Genomic DNA, 21,541 nt, shown 5'->3' with positions numbered 1-21,541 from the left:
TTTCCCGCACTCTTGTAAAGCTATAATTTCGGGTTTGTCTCCGTTTGCAAGGAACGATTGTAAAACGGCCCGTTTACGCAGAAAGCCCCTACAGTTCCACTGCCAGATAGTATTATTGTTCTTTGGCCAAGGCATTTTTGGTTGCTTGGAATTCCGCGTATATCCATTGGTCCCTTTTCTCAAATTCCGCCGCGAGAGCAGCGTCTCGCTTTGCAAATTCTACTCTGATCGTTTCTGTGACCTGTTTCATGAATTGCATTAGTGTTCCGTTCAGTAGTTTCATATCCTGTTGTTGTTTGTCGTTTAGTTGTTCGAATTTGGTCTCAAGATCCGACTCTTTGGTACGTTTCTTTTTTGAAGGGGGTTTTTCAACCTTCGCTGTCTCTACCTCTTTATCCTGCTCCACTTGCATAGGCGCCATTGCCTTTTCCTGTTGCGGTTTGTTTTCCTCGGGTTGTTTAGCTGTCGTTTCTAGCATTTTGATCCGCTCTTCTTGCTTCTTAATATAATCAGTTAAAGTCTTAATCTGATCTGCCTGCTGTTTAATAAGTTCTTTTAATTCTTTAACTGTCTCGGAGTCCTGGGAAACTTTAGTTGGCCAGCTCACCTTTGCAGCTTGCTCCTTGCGTGGCTGTTGCTGTCCGGTTTGTAGCCGGGGGAAGGACTCTGACCGAAACCTCGTTCTGCTGCCGGATCTATTACGGGAGCGGCTGTTCCTTCCGTCTTCTTGCTTCGCTTCTTCAGCCTCCTGTTTGGCTTCCCATTGGCGTTTCTTGACAATATAAGGGGTGCGAAAGAGATTTTTGCACCTCTTGTCCCCGGTGTAGTGTTCTTTGCCGCATAGTTGGCACTGCGGTGTACATTGGTGCCCCTCGGGGGGCGATGTCATGCCACAGCCGCGGCACTTGGTCACCTCACTGTCGCAGACGTCCGAGCGGTGGCCAAGTCCTCCGCACTTGTAACAGACCTCATAGCGTTTCTTGTATAGAAAGCATTTGAAAGTGATTCCGCTCAAGACTACTCTGCGTGGTACTTTCTCTTCTTCGAAGGTGATTAGGAAAGATTTGGTCTTCCCCATTCTTCGTGCATCTATGACTGAAGGGTTGAATCCGTTAATGTTCAGTCCTTCTAGTACATACTTGTGTGTGTATTCCTCATCGATGCCATGTATGACTCCCCTGCCGCAACTCTCTGGTGCGTTCATGTAGGTGGTCACACCGCGTTCCTTGTCTCCGATCTTGACAGTTTCAATTTTCTCCACCTTCCTCACGTTTTCGTAGCTAGGCGAGTGGTAGGTAATCGTACCTTGCTTGACGTTTATAGCTAGTCTGTCCTTCAGTGCCTCCTCGTCCTTGATTCCGGCTTTCTCCCTGATGGCCGCCGCAATTCTCATCTCGGTGGTGCTCTTCAGCATTGTTAGTCCTTCTTTGGGACGCAGAACTACTTTCCATCCGGTCGCTGGAAGTCTCGGGAGGTCTGAGGCTATTGAACGTTCAGCGAGTTTCCGTCCCGCCTCTCTGTAGGCTCTCGTGTCGCTGCCGTCGGTCGTCGCAACAGTGGCGGCGTTCGCTGCCGCCGCGTCTCCGGCACCATGTTGGCGTCCTAGGTGGCGTTCGTCGTTCTCCAATTTTTCCGCTCGCTTCTTCAGTCTCATAATCCATTCCTCTTTTTCTTTTTCTTTGGGGTCGATGTCGGTTCCCACCACCGTCACTTCCATCGTCATCGTGGAGCCGGGCGTGGTCGGCGGTGGCGGGAGCTCGCCGGTCGCCGCCTTCCCGGAAGTAGGCCTATCGTGGCGTGTAGCGCTGGCGAACTTGGAATGACGATACAGTCTTTAAAGATGCACTTACAGGCACAAATGTGGTATCCTCAGGTTGCTTGCACCTTAGGAAACAGGTTTAAAAGACATTTACGGTCAACGTAGGAAAAAATCCGCCATGAAATCACTAATTTCGCAGGAGCCGACGTGAACGCGTCCGTACTCCTCGACGCCCCCTGGCGGTCTCCCTTGTGTAACTAGGAATCAATCTCGGCCGCGGCGAGTCGAGTCTCGATGGAGGTGCAATTCTAGGGACACCTTGTGCTTGGCGATGTCAGTGGACGTTGAAGATCCCCAGGTGGCGGAAATTTCCGGCGCCCTACACTACGGTGTCCTTCATCGGCTGAGTGGCTTTGGCACGCTAAACCCCCATAAACCGTAAACCTGTTTAACTGGGAACAGTGAACTGTTCGACAAAATTTCCTGTGTAGTGGAAAGGGCATGAAGACAATACAAAACCAGAGCTCATTTAATGGCAGAACAAAAGCCTGAGACGATCGCCCTTGTGTAAGGCGCTAGTACAATGCAAGCAGACACCTTCCTACAGGTGAGAGGTTCTTGAGGAAACAAGCGCCGAAGTAGTGCCCTAATAGTCAGGCGGGCACAACAGCTTTACGTAAGGAGCAGTGGCTCCTGCGCTACATAAGGCTGACGACGACTGTGCCTGGCCTTAGCCCCGTCATTTGAAACGAGGAGCGGTGTGTTGTCTACGCAACCTTTGTAGCGAAAGCTACATTAGCCACGAACTTGCGATTTTGCTTCGACGGTTCTCCGAGGAGGCACAGAGACCGACGTTGAGCCGTTGCCTAGCTACCGCTGCAGCTGGCGGACGCCGCGCGCTCGCCGCGCCATCTGGCATGACGCCACAACGCGCGCCTCGCCGCGGAGCTGCCCTCGGCCGTTTGGTAAGACGTCACACCGCTTGCCTCGTCGTTGCGCTCGTTTTCGCTACGTGTATCCTGGCACAGGGGCGCTAACCCACCACCAGTTATTCGTCCTAGCTGTCCCTTTATAACGCGTCTTTGATCTATAACCAGCGTGAACCACAAACTCAAGAAGGCGTTCGGGTTCGGAATTCCTGGTGCACGTAAGAGGACTGTGAAAAAGCAATTCAAGTAAACGAGGACACCGACACAAGCTTTGTTCTCTTCTAAGGCCCCATTTAGGGTTAGTGCGCCTGCGCGTATATGCAGATGAGTTTTGCATGCTTGACAAAGTTAAACCTACCGCCTTATAACACCCAAGTCTCTTCTATAGAAGCGGCGTGAAACATTTGAAGGGAAAGGCAAAACCCAGTTCGCTGCAGTCAGCGCTTGAAGTCTTGCTCGTTGTATTCTGCGACGCAGTTTGCGGCGAATGCTGATCGCTTGGCCGCAGATAAACCTCGGGCGCCGGCTGTACAGGGTTCGAATCCCGGTTCCGGCGACGGCTAAGCTGTTTTCTAGGGTCTACGGCTCTCACACAGGTGGAACACTGGGAGAACGCATGCTCTCGAGCCCCTATTCTCGAAATGCACTTAATGTAGACGTGTCCACTTAGGTTCACACTGTTTGGTTGAATCCCCAAATGCGGATCTGGCTGCAGTGGGACCCCAGCTGTGACCCATCTTTCATGTTACGCGATATCGGCTCAAACCCCACTTGCCACGAAATAAATCATGATAAACTAAAAGTGAATATCACAAGGCTTGGTCTATGAGGTTAAATATCAAAGAACTTCCAAACGAGGAATCCACGGATGAGTATGAATTAAAGGGGATCAGACCATCTGTGCAACTAACGCGGTGGGGGGCGGCGTAGACAGCGTCTGTCGCTTTTGGTAGAAAAATAAAACATGAAGCTACAGTGTATACCAGCGCGTGTATTGGCGCTGGGAGACATCAGTCCTCATGTAATCTTCCCGTGTGTCGCATTGCCATAATTGTCCCGCTTTGCTGCTCCTCCGCTTTGCAGGAACAGGTATCCCTACTTCAAATTCATGAGCGCCAGTCCGGTGACGTCCTGGAAGGTGAGCGAAGCTCCAAGACGGAGTTCAAGATCTTTACTGACATATCCCGTGGACGTCCTGAGGACGTTCAGTTGGCGTTTAGTGACCATGCCGTGCGTCAGAATGTTTGAGTTGAGACGGCGGAAAGCGATCACTGTCCTTAGAAGATAAGAACTGTATCAATAAACAAGAACTGCAGTGTGGGTGTGTGTGTGTGTGGGGGGGGGGGGGGCAGTGATTACAGAGATGTGCACAAACTAGGACATCGAAATTCGAATATGAAACTTGAGTAAACTAATTTCGGATGATCGATATACCATAAAATCTTAGGTATATCGGGAAGAACAGTGGCTTGTAGGTGGGTAAGCAAAACGTTAAACGCGTGGTTTGTGCATACGCAACAGCGGTAAGAAATACAAAGAAAATGTGTACTCGATGACGAAAACATAACTGTACCCTTAGGCATTCAACCTGAAGAGAGTTCTACACGGATTTTCGACTCTCTGTAACAATCGATTGCACTCCTCTTCGTGAGCATACTGAACTTTGCTGGGCAGCAAAAGACGCAGTTTTCGTTGAGAAAAGTGGTTGTAAAAAAGGAAATTTTTCCCACTACCCTTTTAAAATTGTTCACACTGTTATCGTCAGTTATGAACTCAACTTCAATATTGCCTGCTAGATGTGCATGACTACGTAGCAAAGGCTAGAGAGACCTGGAAAATAAAAGGGGTGACGTTGTCATAGTTTCCGTTTGAAAATGGCCTGTCAGCGACATTTGTATTTAATTTTTCATCTTTTCTGGCTAATAAAGGATCCGTTTCCAGCAAAAGGCGCCAACTTTTCAATAGACGGCTGTAATCTATAGATACGGGCCGGTTTCAATTCGGAAATTCTCGAGGCCCGTGATCAGTGCGATGTAAGTGCACGCTAAAGATCCCCAGGTGGACGAAATTTCTACAGCCCTGCACTACGGCATCCCTCATAGCCCGTATCGCATTGGGATGTTAAACCCCATAGGTCCAAACCAAACCATTCATTGCACGCTGACTGAACGGCTGTGTTTCATAATGCTTATGCCATCTTCATCACGATTAGCGGCAACACGAGAGCACATGGGTTCGCTTGCCTCTAGCGCATTTTAACTGGACCGCCAGGAACCAGCGTATGTGCGCAGCGCGCGCATGACATGCACTGAGCACATATGCACTAGTTCCTAGCGACGTCGCTATAATGCATTGGTAGTAAGCGAGGCTGCGTGCTACCGTGTTCCCGCTAACCACGATGAAGATAGTAGAGGCGTCCCCACTAACCTGTCAAGGAGCGCTCGAACGCCGCACCGGTACGCATTGGCGGTACCTGAGAGCGGGGTAGGGCTGGAAACATCACCATATCGGGCATGAACGTTCGCATGAATCACGGCTTACTGGTCGTGTTTCTCAAAAACTCGCATCCAGCCCGGCAGGCGGCGACGAATGTCGCAAACACACCGCACCGCTCCAGTGCTCCATAGACAAGTGTGTGGACATATCTGCACCTATAAGAACGGCGGCCGCCTGTTTGAAATGCGCTCTTGTGTCCACTGTCGCAGAGCTCCATACGCCACGCACTTTTCCAAAGATGGTTCGTCAAGGTGTACCCACCAGCGGCAGACCAGGCCGGCGCCCGCACCAAGAGCAACTTCTGGCGCGTGAACTACAGCGAAAGGCAAGTGCGCCTGCGCAGTGGTGAGCTCCTGGTTGGCGGAATGCCATAGCATTAGAGGCCTCATCGTGCAGGCAGTGTTACGGCGTAAGCTAAATTTCGCCCCGCTGATATGCTGGAAGGAGGATGCGACACCAGGCCGGGCGATTCCCGTTGGCTGGAATAAAGTGACGTCAGCGGACGGGAGGACTGCCGTCCATTTGAAAGAAGAGACGTCACCAGATCGGAACTGATGTCACTTCCGGCAAACACAATAACAGCCGCTAATGCTGTCGCGCTGTCTACACACAGGGGAATTAGGCGCCCCTGTGAATATTTTTCTTGTGCCAGTTAGACGAGGCATTTTCGGCAAGTAAAACCCTTATCCTTTAATCGTTTCTATCTCACTTGTTCGCTTGTCTTCCGGCCTACTCGGCACCCGGTGTGTGAGAGCTAAAGGGCGTCCCGTTATTATCGATATCAACCACGAAAAAAAAGGAAGAGGAAATTTTTATTTTCCCTGTCTCGTTTTTTTTAAGCCCAACAATTCGTAAAGGAGAATTCACCGCGGCCATCCCAGCAGCTGCAGATCTTTTTGACCGTAACGAGTTGCGAAACTCGATGGCCGTATTCGCGAGAGGAAGATGATTGCCTCTAGTTCATTGGTCAACGTCGGAGGCATTTTAAATAGACCAAAAAAAAAACACACCGAACACACGGCAGCAGGCCAGCGCCCCCACTCATCTTTTTAATCCCCTTACCGTGTGTCCGCGTCCTTTTGAGCTAGTTTCTATGACCAACGGCAGGGTGCAGGCAAGGAACCGCTAGCCATTGTGGCGCATCTCTCTCCTCCTCATTGTGTGTTGGTGACATTGAACTCGGGCTACCGTCTGTGGCGTGTAGCGCTAGCACTCGTTGTGAGGGGGAGAAGTGTGACGACGTGAAAAGGCATGCTCGAATTTCGGTGTGCCGTTCGCCAGACTTATACAAACACCAGTGTTTTTTTTTTCATTTGTTAGTAACCTCGAGGTACTAGTGGAATTGCACAGGGGAGCGGCATATTGAACAGAAAACAAGAAACTGGGCAGTAAAGCAAAGTGAAAATTACTGTACCATTCTGCGATGTTGACTAACGTATTCCTAAAATGTTGGCGGGTTTAACAAGGGCGACGAGTCTAGTAAGGCGGTTCAAACGCCGGGATGCGGGATGGACAAAACTGTCTGAAGAGCCCTCACAACCTGCCACTTCTTCTACCCTATCCGGTGCACAGGCCGCGGGAATGGGAATTGCCCATGGAACCGCAGTCCAGGCCGGTCCAGGAGGGCATCTTCGACCCGTCGCTTGCTGCTCTGCTCGAGCCGTTTAACTCCCCTCCCTTTGCGCCATCGCCACTCCCCCAGGAGCCGCCGGTCGGCTTCGGGGAGCCCCAGCAACCGACGACGTCTGTGTGGTCGCAGCACCTGGACCTGAAGCTTGGCCTGCTGACGCCCGAGAGATCTCCTCCTGCTCAGCAGCACATGCGCACACCGCACACAGTGTTGCTCTCACCAGAAACGGTTGGGCCGCAGCAGGCGCAGCCGGAGCCGAAGCAGCTGAAGGAGCCGAAGCAGCAGCCGGTGCCGCAGCAGTCGAAGGAGGCGAAGCAGCCGAAGCAGGAACAGCAGCAGCAGCAGCAACAGGAACAGCAGCAGCAACAGGAGCAGCAGCAGGAGCAGCAGCCTGTCGCGTGGCCGAACTCGACTCCTCCACCTCCGTCGACTCCGCAGTCATACAGCGGCGAATCCTGCTGGGGTTCCCCTCCCTGGAACCTGCCCGCCTGGTGCAACGGCATCGACGAGGTTTCAGTTGGCTCCCAGTCGGGCCATTTTGGTGCTCAAGTACGTAATCTGCACATCTAGTCAGGTGGGCAGATGACATTGCGAACTGTGCAATTACGGGATGAGGCAGGCTGGGAGGACAGTTTCAGTTGTACACCGATGGAATAGGCGGCTAAACGCGACAGCGTAAAGGGCACCGATCAGCGGAGAAGCCGGCGTGTTTGTATTTCTTGGCGTTGTAACTGAAAAATGGTGATTGGGCGAGAGGGTAGTGACGTTTCTTTGCGCGGGCCATTCGAACACCCCTCAACGATCACAAAGAACAACAGTGATGACGCCGCTACGCAATTCCTCATTGGTCTGCTGGGCCGTGGCGTGATCCCTCCACCATTAGGTAGTGGATCTGAAGGAACAACAGCAATTGCACTGAAAAGTAAAATGGTGGAGCCGAGACTCGAACAGCTGCCCGCTTGGATCGTGAACAGGCGACGCCACCGCTCAATCACACAGGACCGTTCGCCGGACCTCGTTCAAGGGAGGCCTTGTGTGTCCTTTGGAAAATGAATAATTTTAAAAATAAAGCAAAACAGAAATTAAATTAAAAAACAATGAACAGAATGAACATTTGCTAGGAGATAAGAAAAAAAAGCCACCGGGCCTTTTCACAGACCCTTTAACTCTGTCGTGTCGTACCCCTAATGCGAAGCTTAAGCTCTGGATCACCTTCCGAGGAGAACACACTCTCTCAATCACTGCACTGTGTTGCAATCAAAACCTGAGCCGAATAATACACCTCTAAACACAGAAGAGGACCCACAGTCACGTGGTAAAATTGCCGAGCCCTTCCCGGCGACATTTTCGTGCTCGCACCCTCCTCGGTCGCTCTCACCTGTGCATACAAGCTGAGATGTAGCTATTGGTTCGATTCTTGCCGACCTACGGCAGACACGTCTTTCATACATAATCAGCGTAAAAGTAATTGTCAAAAGTTAACTATTGAACATTAGTTAACCTGCCTGCTGTTAGCAGATGTTACCTGTATTCTCACGTACTATACCACCGACGTTATGGCGAAAAATGCGTTGTGCTAACTCCAAACGCCCATTTTTTCAAAAAATGCGTAAAGTCTTAGGTGAAGCTCTCTGTATAACACAAGTTTGTAGTACACGCGGAGTTACAACTGTATTGCATCCATACATGAAAACGTTTCCAAGCGGACAAACTGGTATACTCTATTAGTCCGCGTAGCATGGTAGTCTACACTGCTGAGGAACTTTTGGCTGTAGCGGAGAAGTTTTGTAGATATACCACCAGGGGACGCTGAGTGCCCCTTCTTGCAATAGTTAATATATAGGTTCCTAGAGTTGCGCGCTTTTTTTCCCTGCGCCGCTTGCACCTTTATTGGCTAAATTCGATCACGTGATTGAAAACCATGCATGCATTGCGGAGAAACGAAGTTTCTTTGCATCGCTTAGCACTAGGTCGTTGCTGACAGCCCACTCGTGCAGCTACTGTTCTCGTGTTTTGCGGCATTTTATTTTGTACGACTGCACATATTCACTGAAATATCTGATCAATCACGCGCAGTTTTCTCACAAGTGCTGGCCAAATCTGGAAAACGTTTGTGATTGCGATACGTGGCGTGTACAACAGACGGCGCCACCCGTCCGCAAGGCCAATATTCTGTTCCCAACTTATAGAGATAAGCCCTTTTTGTAGCTTACGCATTGCTAGCAACCTGTGTCATGTAGTGAAAGAATAAGCTGTTTAATATAACACAAGTTCAGCTGAGGGATTGAAGCGGATGGAGCCTATACTCGCTCCAATCACTGGACGAAGTCCGCCAGCTGCATTCAGAAGTTGAGGCTTCTGATCATTTGGATGCTTGGGAGAGCAATATGGCGGACCTACGCGCTAACTGTGCGAACCTGTACCGTAGCTCCACTTGTTCCTTATGCGCAGGGTTCGGAGACAAGGCCCTGCAGCCAGCAGTCAGCGTCCAACCACTCGTTGTCTTCATTGCCAGTATTCCTTGGCAGTCCGGAAAGGCAGCTGGATCAGGTGGAACTGCAGCTGCAACAGCCTCTGGGGGACCAGGAGCTGAAAACGCAACGCTTCGTCGCGACACCTTCACCCTCGATGTACCTGCGTGCGAAGCAAGAGTGTCGGCAGCCGCCTGCGTACCCGTGTGAGTGCCGCGATGGGAGTTTCCCGCCTGCACTTGAACTGCGAGCACGAATGCGTCTCTGTGGGACCAAGCTGGCCTCTAGCATACTCCCTTGGTAGAGGACAGCTTACTGTTGTTTTTTTTAATCATTTCATGTTGAGAGTTTTAGCCGAAGAAGCGTTGGCGGAGTGGCTTTGGCGTTCGCCTGTTGATCCCCAGGTTCCGGCAAAGAATCCCTGTCTGGACGCGATGCAACTACGAACAGAAACATCGTATGCGCTGTGCAGTTTATATGCACCTTAAAGGATCCGTGGATTTCTCAAATAATCCGCAGCCATCCACTACGGCGTCCCTCACAGCCCCCATGTGTCGATGCAGCACGTTAAGCCACACGTACAGTCAGGGAGAAAAGTCTCTGGACCACGTGCTCCTCAAACGAAGCCGATAGCTCTGCTAACAATTGCAGGCTCCAGACAACACATCTCCAATCGCCGTCTAATGGCGCAGCTATCGGCTTTGTTTAAGGACCACGTGGTCCAGAGACTTTTTCTCCCACTGTACCGTCTTTACGAAGTGTAACCAGGCAGCATGGTTGCTTCGCATTCGTGAAGCAGAGCCCTCACGGCTTCCCTTAAGGTCAAAAAGTTCTTTGAGGACATGGGTTCTCCTTACCATACAGAGACCATACACAACAAGAAAGTGAGCGAAATCATGTTTTGAGAAAAACAGGATTACAGTTTTTCAGTCATTGCAGAAACAAGATCATCATGCCCTAGGGCATTCCTTAACTGACACGAGCTCTTTTTTGGCTTTTGTTACTGCTCGTCTTTTCTTGCGGACATCTTTTAAGGAGAAAGCCTTTAATGTCTCATCGTTGTAAGCAGCAGTTGTCGACAGAAATGTCACGCTTTTCAGTTGGTCGAAACGGTCGTGACGTCACAGTGCGCGAATTTCAAACAGGGCTAATTGTACTTGGGCTAGTAACCAGGCAACCAATTGAAGGGATCGTATAGTGATGCTCCAAGTAAGTGGGACTCAGCTTAGTTAATTGCTTAATTGCTCAATTAGCCTAATTAACTCTTCAAGTCAGACCATATAAATAAATAAAACCGAGTAAGAAATTGGTCGAGCTCGGGAATCGAACCCCGGTCTTCGGAGTATGAGACGAGCATGCTATCCACTCCGCCATGCCAGCTCGATGGTTTGGGAAGAACAAAGGTGCGTCTTGTGAATACGGTGTCTTCGCTCACTCCCATCCTCCTCCCTTCTCCTCCGGCGAGGTTTAGGTGTCCACCGAGATATGAGAGACACATACGTTTCCTTTCCTCAAAAACCAATCTGCCGACGAGCGAGGCATAGAACCGAATGGGCGATAGCGTTTTCTGGACTCCTGGAAGCGTTGCAAGACGCTGTCGCGTTCCACTCTTATAGGCGAAGCTTAACATCTTAACCACACATCAGTGACCACACTTTAGGTCAAAAAAGTGCCCCCCTGAATTTTGACGAGTGTCCACCGAGATATGTGAGACAGTTACTGCATAATTTCCTTTCCTCAAATACAATTTTCATTTTCTTCATTACGGGCCATCTTTGTCTTTCTTCTTCCACTCCCACTTCCTCCCTTCATCTACGGTGCGGGTCAGGTGTCCACCGAGATGACAGAGAATTACTGCGCCCTTTCCTTTCCTCAAAAAAAATGGCTGAGGCTTAGCATAGTCAGATGCGAAGCATATTGTCGCCGAGTTGCATATCGAGCACGCCGCTTGGCTAGACGTTCTTCACGCTCTTCATCAGTCTCTGTAGCACGCGGCAACTTTTGCTTCTCATTCCAACGAGCAGCCCTGTCTCCAGGAGGCATCTCTATCCCTAGCAGAGGCAGGCGCACCCCCTTGTATACCGCCGCTGCAGCATCACGTTTTCACTACAGCGCACCTAGCGGCAGAAGCAGGAAACACATTGGTCGCGACGCCTCGCGCGACGGCGCGAGCTGGGGCCCCGTTTCTCCTATGTCGTTACGTCACGCATCACGTGGTCCTCCTTGGTCGCGACGCCTCGCGCGACGGCGCGAGCTGGGCCCCCGTTTCTCATCTGCTGTGACGTCACGCATCACGTGGTATGACATGGAGGTCACGAAAGGTCAATGGTAACGACACCGCCGCACTCGAGGAGCTGGGTTGGGCTTAGAGATGTAAAATTTCAAAAAAGTTTGAATGGCATGAAAAAAACCGTTTTTTTCAAGGTTTTTTTCATGAAAAATTGGAAATTTTGCAAAACGTGACAAAAACAGACTGATTTGCAAAAGCACAACGATCAATAATAATGCTCCGAAGTTCAGTCGCATATGCAGTTATAGATGTCATATTGTGAAACGAGCTTCCTGTTCTATTGCACCGAGAAGATAGATAATGATTTGCACTTCAAGCGAATATGGAGAAATAAATATCATATTTGTGGAACGAACTTCTTGTTCTATTGCACTGAGAATGGGAACATGAAAACTGATCTATAAGTCACTCTATAAGTCACTCCACATTTCTCCACGTAAGTCACTCCACATTTTGTTAGACGGCAGTGCGAGTCCATCACGCTTGATCTCGTTTAGTATTACCAGAGTTTCAGGTGTTATTGTGTAGCCGCCCTACATAGTCAATGTCGCGAAGAAACTGGGCGTATTTAGCTAAACCCGCTTAGGTGCACAGCAGCCTATGTTATTTATGCTGTGTGTGTCGCGCTGTAGAATTTGCAGTCATTTTGTTCTACTTCAGCCATGAGTTCAAGTATTAGTGTGTTTTTAAGTCATGTCCGGGTCTTATATGTGACCTGGCCTTCAACCCGCTTGCTCGCAGCCCGAACATTTTAAAACCACTACCTGGCACCGGCGATGACAACTGCTCTCCAATCATTCAACGATGCATGCTATGTTGGTTTTCAAAGCAAAAACAAAAACCCAAACTGAAAGCAAGCAATCCTAAAACCTTGAAATTGCATTGTGAAATTTTCGATGTTTTTTTCCATTTTTTCTCGTCTGAAAAAAAAACGAAAAACGTTTTTTTTTCAAAATTGCAGTGTTTTTTTCAGGCCTTCACATCTCTAGTTGGGCTATTTTAGTATGCTTCGCATAAAAGCGCTCAAAGGGCAAGGCATCGCGCCGAACGGGTGGTTCCGTGGACTCCCTAGCAGCGCTACAACACGCTGTCGCGTTCCACTCATAAAGGCGAAGCTTAAGCGCCATTACTTAGCAGTTAATTAGTATTCAGGCACAAATCAGTAATTAACCATTAATTAGTGATTTGTCGTCACTTAGTAATTAGCACTCAATTACATGTGACGCCACCAGTGCCACAGAAGCATTCAAAGTGGTGCGGAAAACACTTTCGCCTCTACGCACTTTAGACAGTCAAAGTGCCCCCTGAATTTTTGCCTCAACCTTTGATTCACACTGGGCGTTCCTCATCGGGTACTGGTCACTGGTGCGCCATGCTACGAGAGTGTGGTGGCCAGGTTCGATGCATGCTTCCCTCAAAATATCTGCTGTACTTCAGTTACCGTCACTGAAGGACAAATCTGGTAGCATTCAGAGCGGTAGCGTAAAGCACACACAAAGTAAACAAGTGAGACGCTTGTAGCGTTATGCTTGTAGCGTCAAATTTCCCCCGTGCGGAAATTTAAAGCAATGTTTAAAAAAAAAGGGAAGCCTCACAAACTGCCTTTGAATAATCTTTTACATATCAGATTAAACAAAACGGAAAATGTTCAATATACGCCGTTGATTATCGCTGAGTTACCAGCTTCCGTTACCAAACCACTTCAGTTTCGGTTTCAAAACTGTTACCACCTTTTCGAATGTTAGCTATAAATTTCCAACCAAATAAGATACGAACATTATTCCTGCTGCAAAACATTTTTGAATATTTGGGGATTCCCGAAATCTAAAAAAGAAAAAATGTTATTTCTACAAAACACCGCCTTTTTAAAGATGGTGACGGTGACACAACTGCGTAGAACGTGAGCGTTGGTTTAATATAAAATTGCTTAGGGCACTTAGGACTACTTACGCATTGCGAATGCGAAAGCATTTGTCTCTCACCGTTGGTTTATAGTTAACTGCTTGTTTAGTGTTTCGTAATCAGTACAAGTGTGTCATTCTTCCGGGTAAAAGCGTTGAGGTTTAAGACCTTAACGGTATATACCTTTAAGTTGAAAGCCTTTAGGGTGAAGCCATTCATATCAAAAGCATTTACCCTAAATGCCTGTGTACTAAAGGCCTTCCCCCTATTGGCCTTTGGCTGTCCATACAGTGAATCATGTGTTGGCCCTCTTATGGTTGCTATGTGGCTGGGCTGATGTTGTTTTTAGAGTTTTTCGACCGTTTCGTATGGACAACAACGCGGGGTTTCGTTGGCGATGAGCCGTATAATGCACTCACGGTAATATGTCTGTTCATTCTCCTCTAAAGGTAATTTGGGAATAAGTTGTGCACGCGCACCTCGTCAGTCGACGAACCTGTTTTTCTTGTCGGCAACCGCTGCTTGGAACACACCAGATCGCGAAGTTTCTTGAGCGTCGTTGCGTTCTAGTGCAAATTCTTACCAGCTACTTCTGTTAATTGTTTATTCTACGCCGCTTAATCTTCGACCTCTCCTTTGGTGTGACGCATCGCAGGTTCCAGTGGCTCCCAGGGCTTCTACAACGCTCAGAGCCCGGGACACGTGAACGAGCTCAGCAGGGGCTCGGACACTCAGCTTTGGAACGAGCACCTCTACGCCAAGAAGAAGTCCGACCCGGGTGCTTCCTACGGAGCGTGCGGACCGCTGGCCCCGCCACCGTTCCTGTGCTCGCCGCTACTTACGCACGACACGCCGGTGCCACCGACCAGCGGGGGCTATGCACAAACTCCGCCACACCAGCAGCCGGTGCTGACTTCTGGACAGGAACTGCTTTCGCGGCCGCAATTTCCCTTTTCACCTCGGCAACTGCATCAAGAGCAGGAGGCAATGATGCCTCCGCAGCAGTTCCTTTCCCGACCGGGACCACCACGTTCTCGAGAGGGAACCCTGCCGCCTCCGTCTCCGAAGTTCCAGTGGCCACCGCAGGGACCCCCGTTGCCACGGGGACTCACTTCGCCCGCTCGACAAGGAGAGACGGGCCGATGGTGTGCGGGGCCAATATCATGGCCGCGATCTGGGCCGCACAATTTGCCGCATGCGCCTTACGCACGCGAGCCAGTGTTTTCGGCGATCGCGGCGCCGAGGAGGATCTTCGTCGCCGACGACGGGACGTGGTACATCCTGGGGTATCCGGCGTTCCCCGAGAGCCACGATTACTCACCCCGGGTCGCGTGGTATTGGGAAGACTGAATTCCCGCGGACAGCGGTGCACGATGGCCGAGCCTCCAATAGCTCACTCCGCCGCGGAAAAAAAAAAAAGAGTGCTGGCGCTTTTTTTTTTTTCGGAGCACGGGTGGTGACTCCGGCTGCCGAGATAGGTATCTGTCCATACGATTCTAGGTAGAGCGGCGGTTAAACATTGGGACTTGGCATTTTACGCCCTTTTAAACTTTCCTTAACACTGGGTCTTAAAGCCGGTGTTCGAGTCTTGCAGTCACTGTGCGATTATTAGCGAAATCAGGGTAAACTATTATCTGACCCCATGGCGATTTCATGCGCCGCTCCGGAAACTCCGTAGTCGTTTAGGTTGTTTTATAGCGTCTCTGCGCGGAGACAAATTGGAAGGTGGTGCTCCATCACGGCCAGATAATGGCAGCTTTTTCCTGCATTAATTGTTTTTAGTATCTCTGCTTCTTTTGCTACTTCTTTAATCATTCTTTGCCATGCATCCGGTGAATTAATTTCTCTACTTTACCCTTATTTTCATGTGCCTTAATTCACTCTTCAGACTGCTGCCCATAGATATATAACACGTTTCTAAAGTAAGAGCTGGCAGTGACCAGGTTCGGCCGCTAGCGATGTGCCGGTTCTGAAGTGTTCATTGTGTGCAGTCAGGTGCTGAAATTTTAGGGCAATTTTTGGTTTCCGCGGGCTCGCTTTCTTCTTTGGATCTATGTTGTATTGTAGTTGCATGACCTCAGCTACTTTTTTAATCTCTGTTGTATTATAGTTGCATCACCTTTACCACTTTTTTTTAGTTTTTGTATTATAGTTGCATGACCTCAGCTACTTTGTTTTTAGTTTTCATGTCGGATGTTAACATGGCACGTGGCCGTCTTCAAAATAATTACTGGCCACTTTTATGCCGCTTAATTCTCTTGTTTCTTTTATTCGTTTATAATGCTAAACTATTGTTATCCATAATGCGCCGGCATGACGTCATTTCTTTATTTTCTGTATTTGTTTTGTGCGGTTTTGTGTATGATATGCTTGGTTCGTATGTGTATCTGCTAAGCAATGCAGGCAGAGCTTGTTGTAAAGAATAAAATTTTTAAAATGAAACAAAAGGGTGGTTTCGTTTTCTTGGCGACGGATTTTCTCAGCCGGAGTGCCACTTAAAGGTCACTCGGTGACCTCTTCGGCAACGTTTTGAGCTGATAATTGCATTGCGTCCTCTAGAGCTTCCCCCTCTCTGATACGAGGATTCGCCAAGCTTGGCGCAGAAATGGAATCTACATCGGTTTCATCACCTTCATCGGTTTCTTCAACTCCACGAGCCCGCTTTCGCGACTTATCTCCAGCCAACGCGGCTTCGTGACGATCTCTGTCGCAGGGGTCGCTAGAAGTAGCCCGCGGCTGTAGAGCCGGGAGGGGGCGCGACATGTAGGCTCCCTACCCGCGGCGCCTCCAGTGACTAGTCGAAGAACCTGTCCCGGTGGCCGGTTCTGGCTCCATGTTCCTCCGATGTCCAGGTTGTTGCGACTGCAGGAAGGATGAAAGCGAAAGTGCACGGGCCTGCCCACTGGCTCGAGCCGAGCCACTCTCGCGGCCACGTGCAGACAGAGGAGAGCTGAAAGATGTGAGAGGAAAGTTTGAATAAGAGACGCGCGTCGCAACAACCGCGTCCGCCGAAGCGACGACGCTGGCTGTAACAGACACCCCAAGCCGCCGGCGAGCGCTGGCCTTTATTCAGGAAGAGCTAATCACGTGATTAGTCACGTGACAGAACTGGTGAGAGGGAGAGAGAGAGAGAAAAAAAAACTTTATTGTGCAAGGAATTCGGGGCACGCCCCAGGGTCCCCGCACGATCCCACTGCACTCAAGTGTTTATGTTCCTAAGGTCGATAACACTGGCAGCCCGGCCGGTGGCGATGGTCTGCACGGCCGGGTCCTCCGAGCGTAGCAGGGTCTACCAGTCCTCCCAGGTCTTGAGGTTCTCTAGGTCCCGCGGGGGAGGATCCGCCGGGCAGAGGGAAAGGATGTGGAGGGAAGAGGCGAAAGGTTCTGGGCATAGGGCTCATGCCGGAATGGGGAAGGAGGGATGATAGTGGGCTAGGGTAAGGCGTGAGGGGAGAGAGTGTGTCTGTAGTGTGTGCCAGAGTGTTGCTTGTTTGTCATCTAGGGAGGAGTGGGGCGGCGGGTAGAGCTGGCGTGAGGCTCTGTAGGCCTGCGTCAGCTCGCTGAATGAGCGCATGCGCTCCTTCGTGAATCCCCGATCCGGGGGCACCTGAGTCCGGTTTAATGAACCTCGTGCTAAAAGGCTGGCGGCCTCGTTTCCGGGATTCCCGGAGTGCGCGGGCACCCATATCAGCTCCACATGGCGGGGCGGGAGTGCATCGGGGCGACTGGTCAGAGCGGCGATTGACGAAGCTGCGGAACGAGCGGTAACAGCTGCGACATGTCATTTGGCATAACGTCACAGCTACACCTACAACGAGCCTCCAGTTATAGTCGGATACAACTTAAGTCTGGAGTGAAGCTCCGCCCATATTCAGCCTCCGCACGCAGAATTCCTCCACGGCGAAACAATAATCCGCTACTTAAACGCTTCTTGTTACCTAAACAAGAAGCTTATGAAAAGAAAAAAATTTTCAGCACTATAATTTTGATACGTGTATTGTTTGATATAGTCAAACATTAAAAAGCTGATTTCGTTTACTGGTGCCATTGGCCAGCGGAGTAACACAAGACGCCGCGCACCACGGCCCAGTGTTAGCAACTGCTGTTTTTTAAAGTTGTATCCTACTATAGAGGTCAAATTCAAGCATCATTCGACCTTGAGATTTGCATTACATGAGTGGACTTTTCGCTACAGAAACACCTATGGCTGCTATGGGATATTGCTGCATGCGTAAGGACCTTAGGTTGTTGTCGAAATCACTACGCATCCCTCCGATACGGCGACTCTTTCTCCATGCCGTCATGGCGCCGAACACAGACTTCTGCAGACTGTAGTTGTTTGGGTTCTGGCAACACGTGGCAGACGACGCTAAAATCACCTCTAGTTTGCAGCTGAACATGACAAGTGGGCCTATATGCGTTCTAGTTTCTTTTACGAAATGCAGCAGGCTCTTGCGCACCTCTCGATTCGCTGCTTTGCCCCGGGAAAGGCGGTCGCGTGTATTGCATTCGTTAGGTAAACAATTAATTAGTACTGTATTCGGTTCTCTGTCGAGCACAAAAATCCCGCTGCATTCAAGTGTCGTCTATTTCCGCAAGGCAACATGGCTGTAAATTTGGAGCTGCCTTATGTTGCTGACGTGCTATCTGTGGCGCTTATTGTTCTGCTAGTTACTGCGGCGACTTTATTGCGGGCGAATACAGCGTGGAATAATAAACGCAATGAAACTAAAAAATTGGCAGCCGATTTGCGTAGTTTGGTAAACTACGAATATGTGCACTAGAAGGGTTTGTTTCGTCATTTATTGGTCAGTAAGCATTGCTACGCTAAGATGTTGGCTACCCGGTGGGCAGGTAGCGATCAGTCAATAAAGCAGGTCGCTTGTTGCCACCTTGGGCACGGGTCTTTGTGACGTCACCACAACCAGCATAGTGTTTGTGCGCGCGCGCACACACACACACACAAACATACACACAAACACACTAGGCATCAGGCAAACAAACAACGACTAAATGCGGGGGAATGGGCACTATAAGTACTAGCAGACCACAAAAAAAAAGAATAATCTTATAGCTCAATGCCGCCACTTTCCTTAGCATACTTTCCTTGTGACCCGGCCTGGCTTATGAGTCAGCGTCTTCCGCATCACTCGCAACGTTTCCCCCATTGCTCTAGCTTTTGATTCACTGTGGTGCTTCAAAAGTATTTCAGGTCTTTGTAAGGAGTTTGTGCTTCACAGCCAAGCTGCTTGCAAATTTCCCTCCATATTTCAAGCCGGTGATGTAGCCAGGAAAAAAAGGCGCCAAACGGCGATTTGATTGTAAAACATTTTATTCACCGGAAAGAGCTTGATAAGTGGCCACGTTAAGTGGTCGAGAGTACATAGCCCTCGACGACTTTGTCAACCCACTCCACCGCCATAAATTGTGTTCTGGGGTCAGAGCTAGCCAGCCCGGTCTCCCACCGGTCGAGAGAAATAGCGGCAAATAGATAATCCGGAGGTGGCTCTATTTTGCAATGCCAGAGCATATGATCTTAGTTGGCTCAATGGCCCCAGTGTTTACAGTTCGGGTTGTATAGATCCCGATAAATGTGCGCGAGGAGTGTTGGGGTGCGTATCGACCTCGTCTGTACAAAGCGCCACGTAACCTCTTGTTCTTTAGTCAGGCTTTTGTCCGGAGTGGGAAAAGTTCTCTCTAGTTTAAATTTGGTGAGATCATATGTGATCATGGAGTCCTTCGTGAAATTCAGGGAGCCAGACTCATCCACTGCCCGGTGGACGAAAGCTGGGGCTTTATTGTGGGCTGCCTGGTTCCCCGGATTCCCCGAATGACCTGGGGCCGTATCGCTTCTGTATAATTCGGTGAGAATTTGATGGCGTTAAGGATTCTAAGGGAGGTTTTTGGAATTCGCCATCTTGCGAAATTATTCATAGTCATTTTGGAGTCGCTGAGAATGATGCTCTCTTGGGGTGCGCTAGGGCGAGATTGTATCTGCACTAGCACAGCTTCAAACACGGTGCCAAATATGTCGGAAATTCATCATTCATAGCGATCACTATCATCACCAGCACAGAGATCCCTATTCTTTGTTTACAAAGTATTAACAAAACATTATATCGAGTGTCGGTCTCAGATTTGAAAATTGTATATGAAGCTACCAAGGCTGCAGTTCAAGAGTCTAGAGTTGCATAGTGGTTTCGGTTCGGAGACTACAGATCACTCACCTCAGGGGACGATGTATTAGCCAACGTTCTAAGACAGTTTCAGTTGCACAGCTCCCCTCGGGAGGTAGAAGTGTGCGCCGAGACGTCGGCGCGACGCCGCCAAAGATTGAAAGGAAAAGCCGGTGGTCCGCCCGCTTGGAGCCAGGGAAAGGCGCCGCACTAACAAATTATACGACGTTCCAGCAGGACCCCTCATCTTGTCTACTAGTCCTTAGAAATTATACAGCCAAAAAAGGTCGACATAGACATGCAAACTGAATAGTCTTATCTAATGGCGACAATCCTCCCACCGCGCAAGCAGGACCCACTGCAGCACATACTCATTGTATACTGCAATCCGAAATTGCCAAATATATCATTCGCGGACCTCTTTAGCCGCGCGCTGAGAATTGCGGGCCGGGACCCTCTCCTGATTGTGGGCGATTTCAACGCTCCCGCTCGGATGTGGGGTTGTTGCCGTGAAGAGAAGCGGGGAGGCAAGTTGGCGGAGCTTGCGTCAACGCTGGGCCTCACTCTTCACACTCACCCTGTCCACCCAACTCGTATCGGCAACTCCGTGACTAGGGATACCTGCCCGGACTTGACCTTCACCCGCAACATTAAGTATGCAGACTGGGTCAACAGCGAGGAAACCCTCGACAACGACCACTGCCTCCTGAACACTGCAATTAAAACCCATCCTTTCGCGCGACCAACAACGCAAGCCCGACTCCCAGATTGGACAAAGTTCAGGCAAAATTACAACACTACCACACCCATACATGAGCAAGGCTACCAGACTTGGTCACAACATTTAGTCTCTGGCCTTCGCTCCTCCGAAACTCAAATTCACCGCTCTAATGTCAAATTCAGCTCTCAGAGGCGGTCTCGGATGTGGACAATCACCTGCTCCACCTCTGGGAGACCCGGCATTGCCTCGTCCGTCGGTGGCGCCGGCAAAAGCACAACCGAAAACTTAAAGCTCGCATCGCCGAGCTCACTCAACGAGGGGCTGAGTATGCGGCCCAACTCGCTGACTCCAACTGGGTGAGCCGATGCAATACGGCCGCGCGGCATATGTCAAGCCGGTACACGTGGCGGCTCTTTCGCGCTCTAATTGACCCAACGCAAACAAGCACGGAAACTCGAAAACACCTCCAAAGAGCAATACACAGCTTTCAGGGGAACACAACTCAATTGGCGCACAAGCTCCGGGACCAGTACTTGTGCACTACCCGGAACCCCCGCTGGCCGGCGTACTCTTATGCAGGTTCTGAGAACGTTGAGCTGGATCAACCGTTCCAGCTCTACGACCTGACGGCGGCCCTGGCAAAAATCAAACATATCGCCGCTCCGGGTCAGGACAAAATTACATTCAAATTGTTAGCCAACCTCCCCGACCCGGCATACCTCTCTTTATTGAATTACATTAACTCAATCTGGCTTGGGGAAGAGCCACTCCCCATCGACTGGAAGACCGCCCTGGTCACCGTCATTCCTAAAGCTGGCAAGGCGATCAGCACGGACAACCTCCGCCCCATCTCTCTGACTTCCTGTGTGGGCAAAGTCATGGAGACGATGGTACGTGACAGGTTGTCCGAGTTCATGGAATCCAAACTCCTTTTCGCAAACACCATGTTCGGGTTTCGCCCACACAGAACTGCACAAGATGTCCTGCCACAACTCAATCGGGATGTCCTCGACCCCGTCGAATGACCTCACAATGACAAGGTCGTACTCGCCTTGGATTTGAAGGTACATTCGACAACGTTACCCACGATATGATTCTCACCCACCTCTCTCAAACTAACTGCGGCAGAAGCGCCTATCAGTACATTCGGCAATGTTTAACCGACAG

At 49.9% G+C, this 21,541-nt stretch overlaps 2 protein-coding genes across 2 annotated transcripts in view; both read left to right on the top strand.

Moving 5' to 3' along the window:
- Nucleotides 1-21,541, top strand: part of LOC149366266 (uncharacterized) — an 84,301-nt gene that overhangs the window by 17,571 nt on the left and 45,189 nt on the right. The window lies entirely within an intron of this gene.
- Nucleotides 6,355-15,795, top strand: LOC149366267 (uncharacterized). The gene is made up of 3 exons (XM_089549973.1): nucleotides 6,355-7,363; nucleotides 9,266-9,491; nucleotides 14,133-15,795. The coding sequence occupies exons 1-3, from the start codon at nucleotides 6,686-6,688 to the stop codon at nucleotides 14,825-14,827; spliced, it is 1,599 nt and encodes a 532-aa protein (XP_089406099.1). The 5' UTR covers nucleotides 6,355-6,685; the 3' UTR covers nucleotides 14,828-15,795.

Source organism: Amblyomma mixtum, chromosome 1 (assembly GCF_055824585.1).
Source record: "Amblyomma mixtum isolate Tamu chromosome 1, ASM5582458v1, whole genome shotgun sequence".
Lineage (NCBI taxonomy): Eukaryota > Metazoa > Arthropoda > Arachnida > Ixodida > Ixodidae > Amblyomma > Amblyomma mixtum.
The sequence above is the reverse complement of the archived record's forward strand: the minus strand, read 5'-3'. Positions and strand labels throughout refer to the sequence as shown.

What these genes read in the sequence shown, in the direction of transcription:
- LOC149366267 (XM_089549973.1), top strand. Translation starts at nt 6,686, where the DNA reads ATGCGGGATGGACAAAACTGTCTGAAGAGCCCTCACAACCTGCCACTT. An exon ending in CGGGCCATTTTGGTGCTCAA is followed by an intron (nt 7,364 to 9,265) that starts GTACGTAATCTG and finishes CCTTATGCGCAG; the next exon opens with GGTTCGGAGACAAGGCCCTG. An exon ending in GCAGCCGCCTGCGTACCCGT is followed by an intron (nt 9,492 to 14,132) that starts GTGAGTGCCGCG and finishes GACGCATCGCAG; the next exon opens with GTTCCAGTGGCTCCCAGGGC.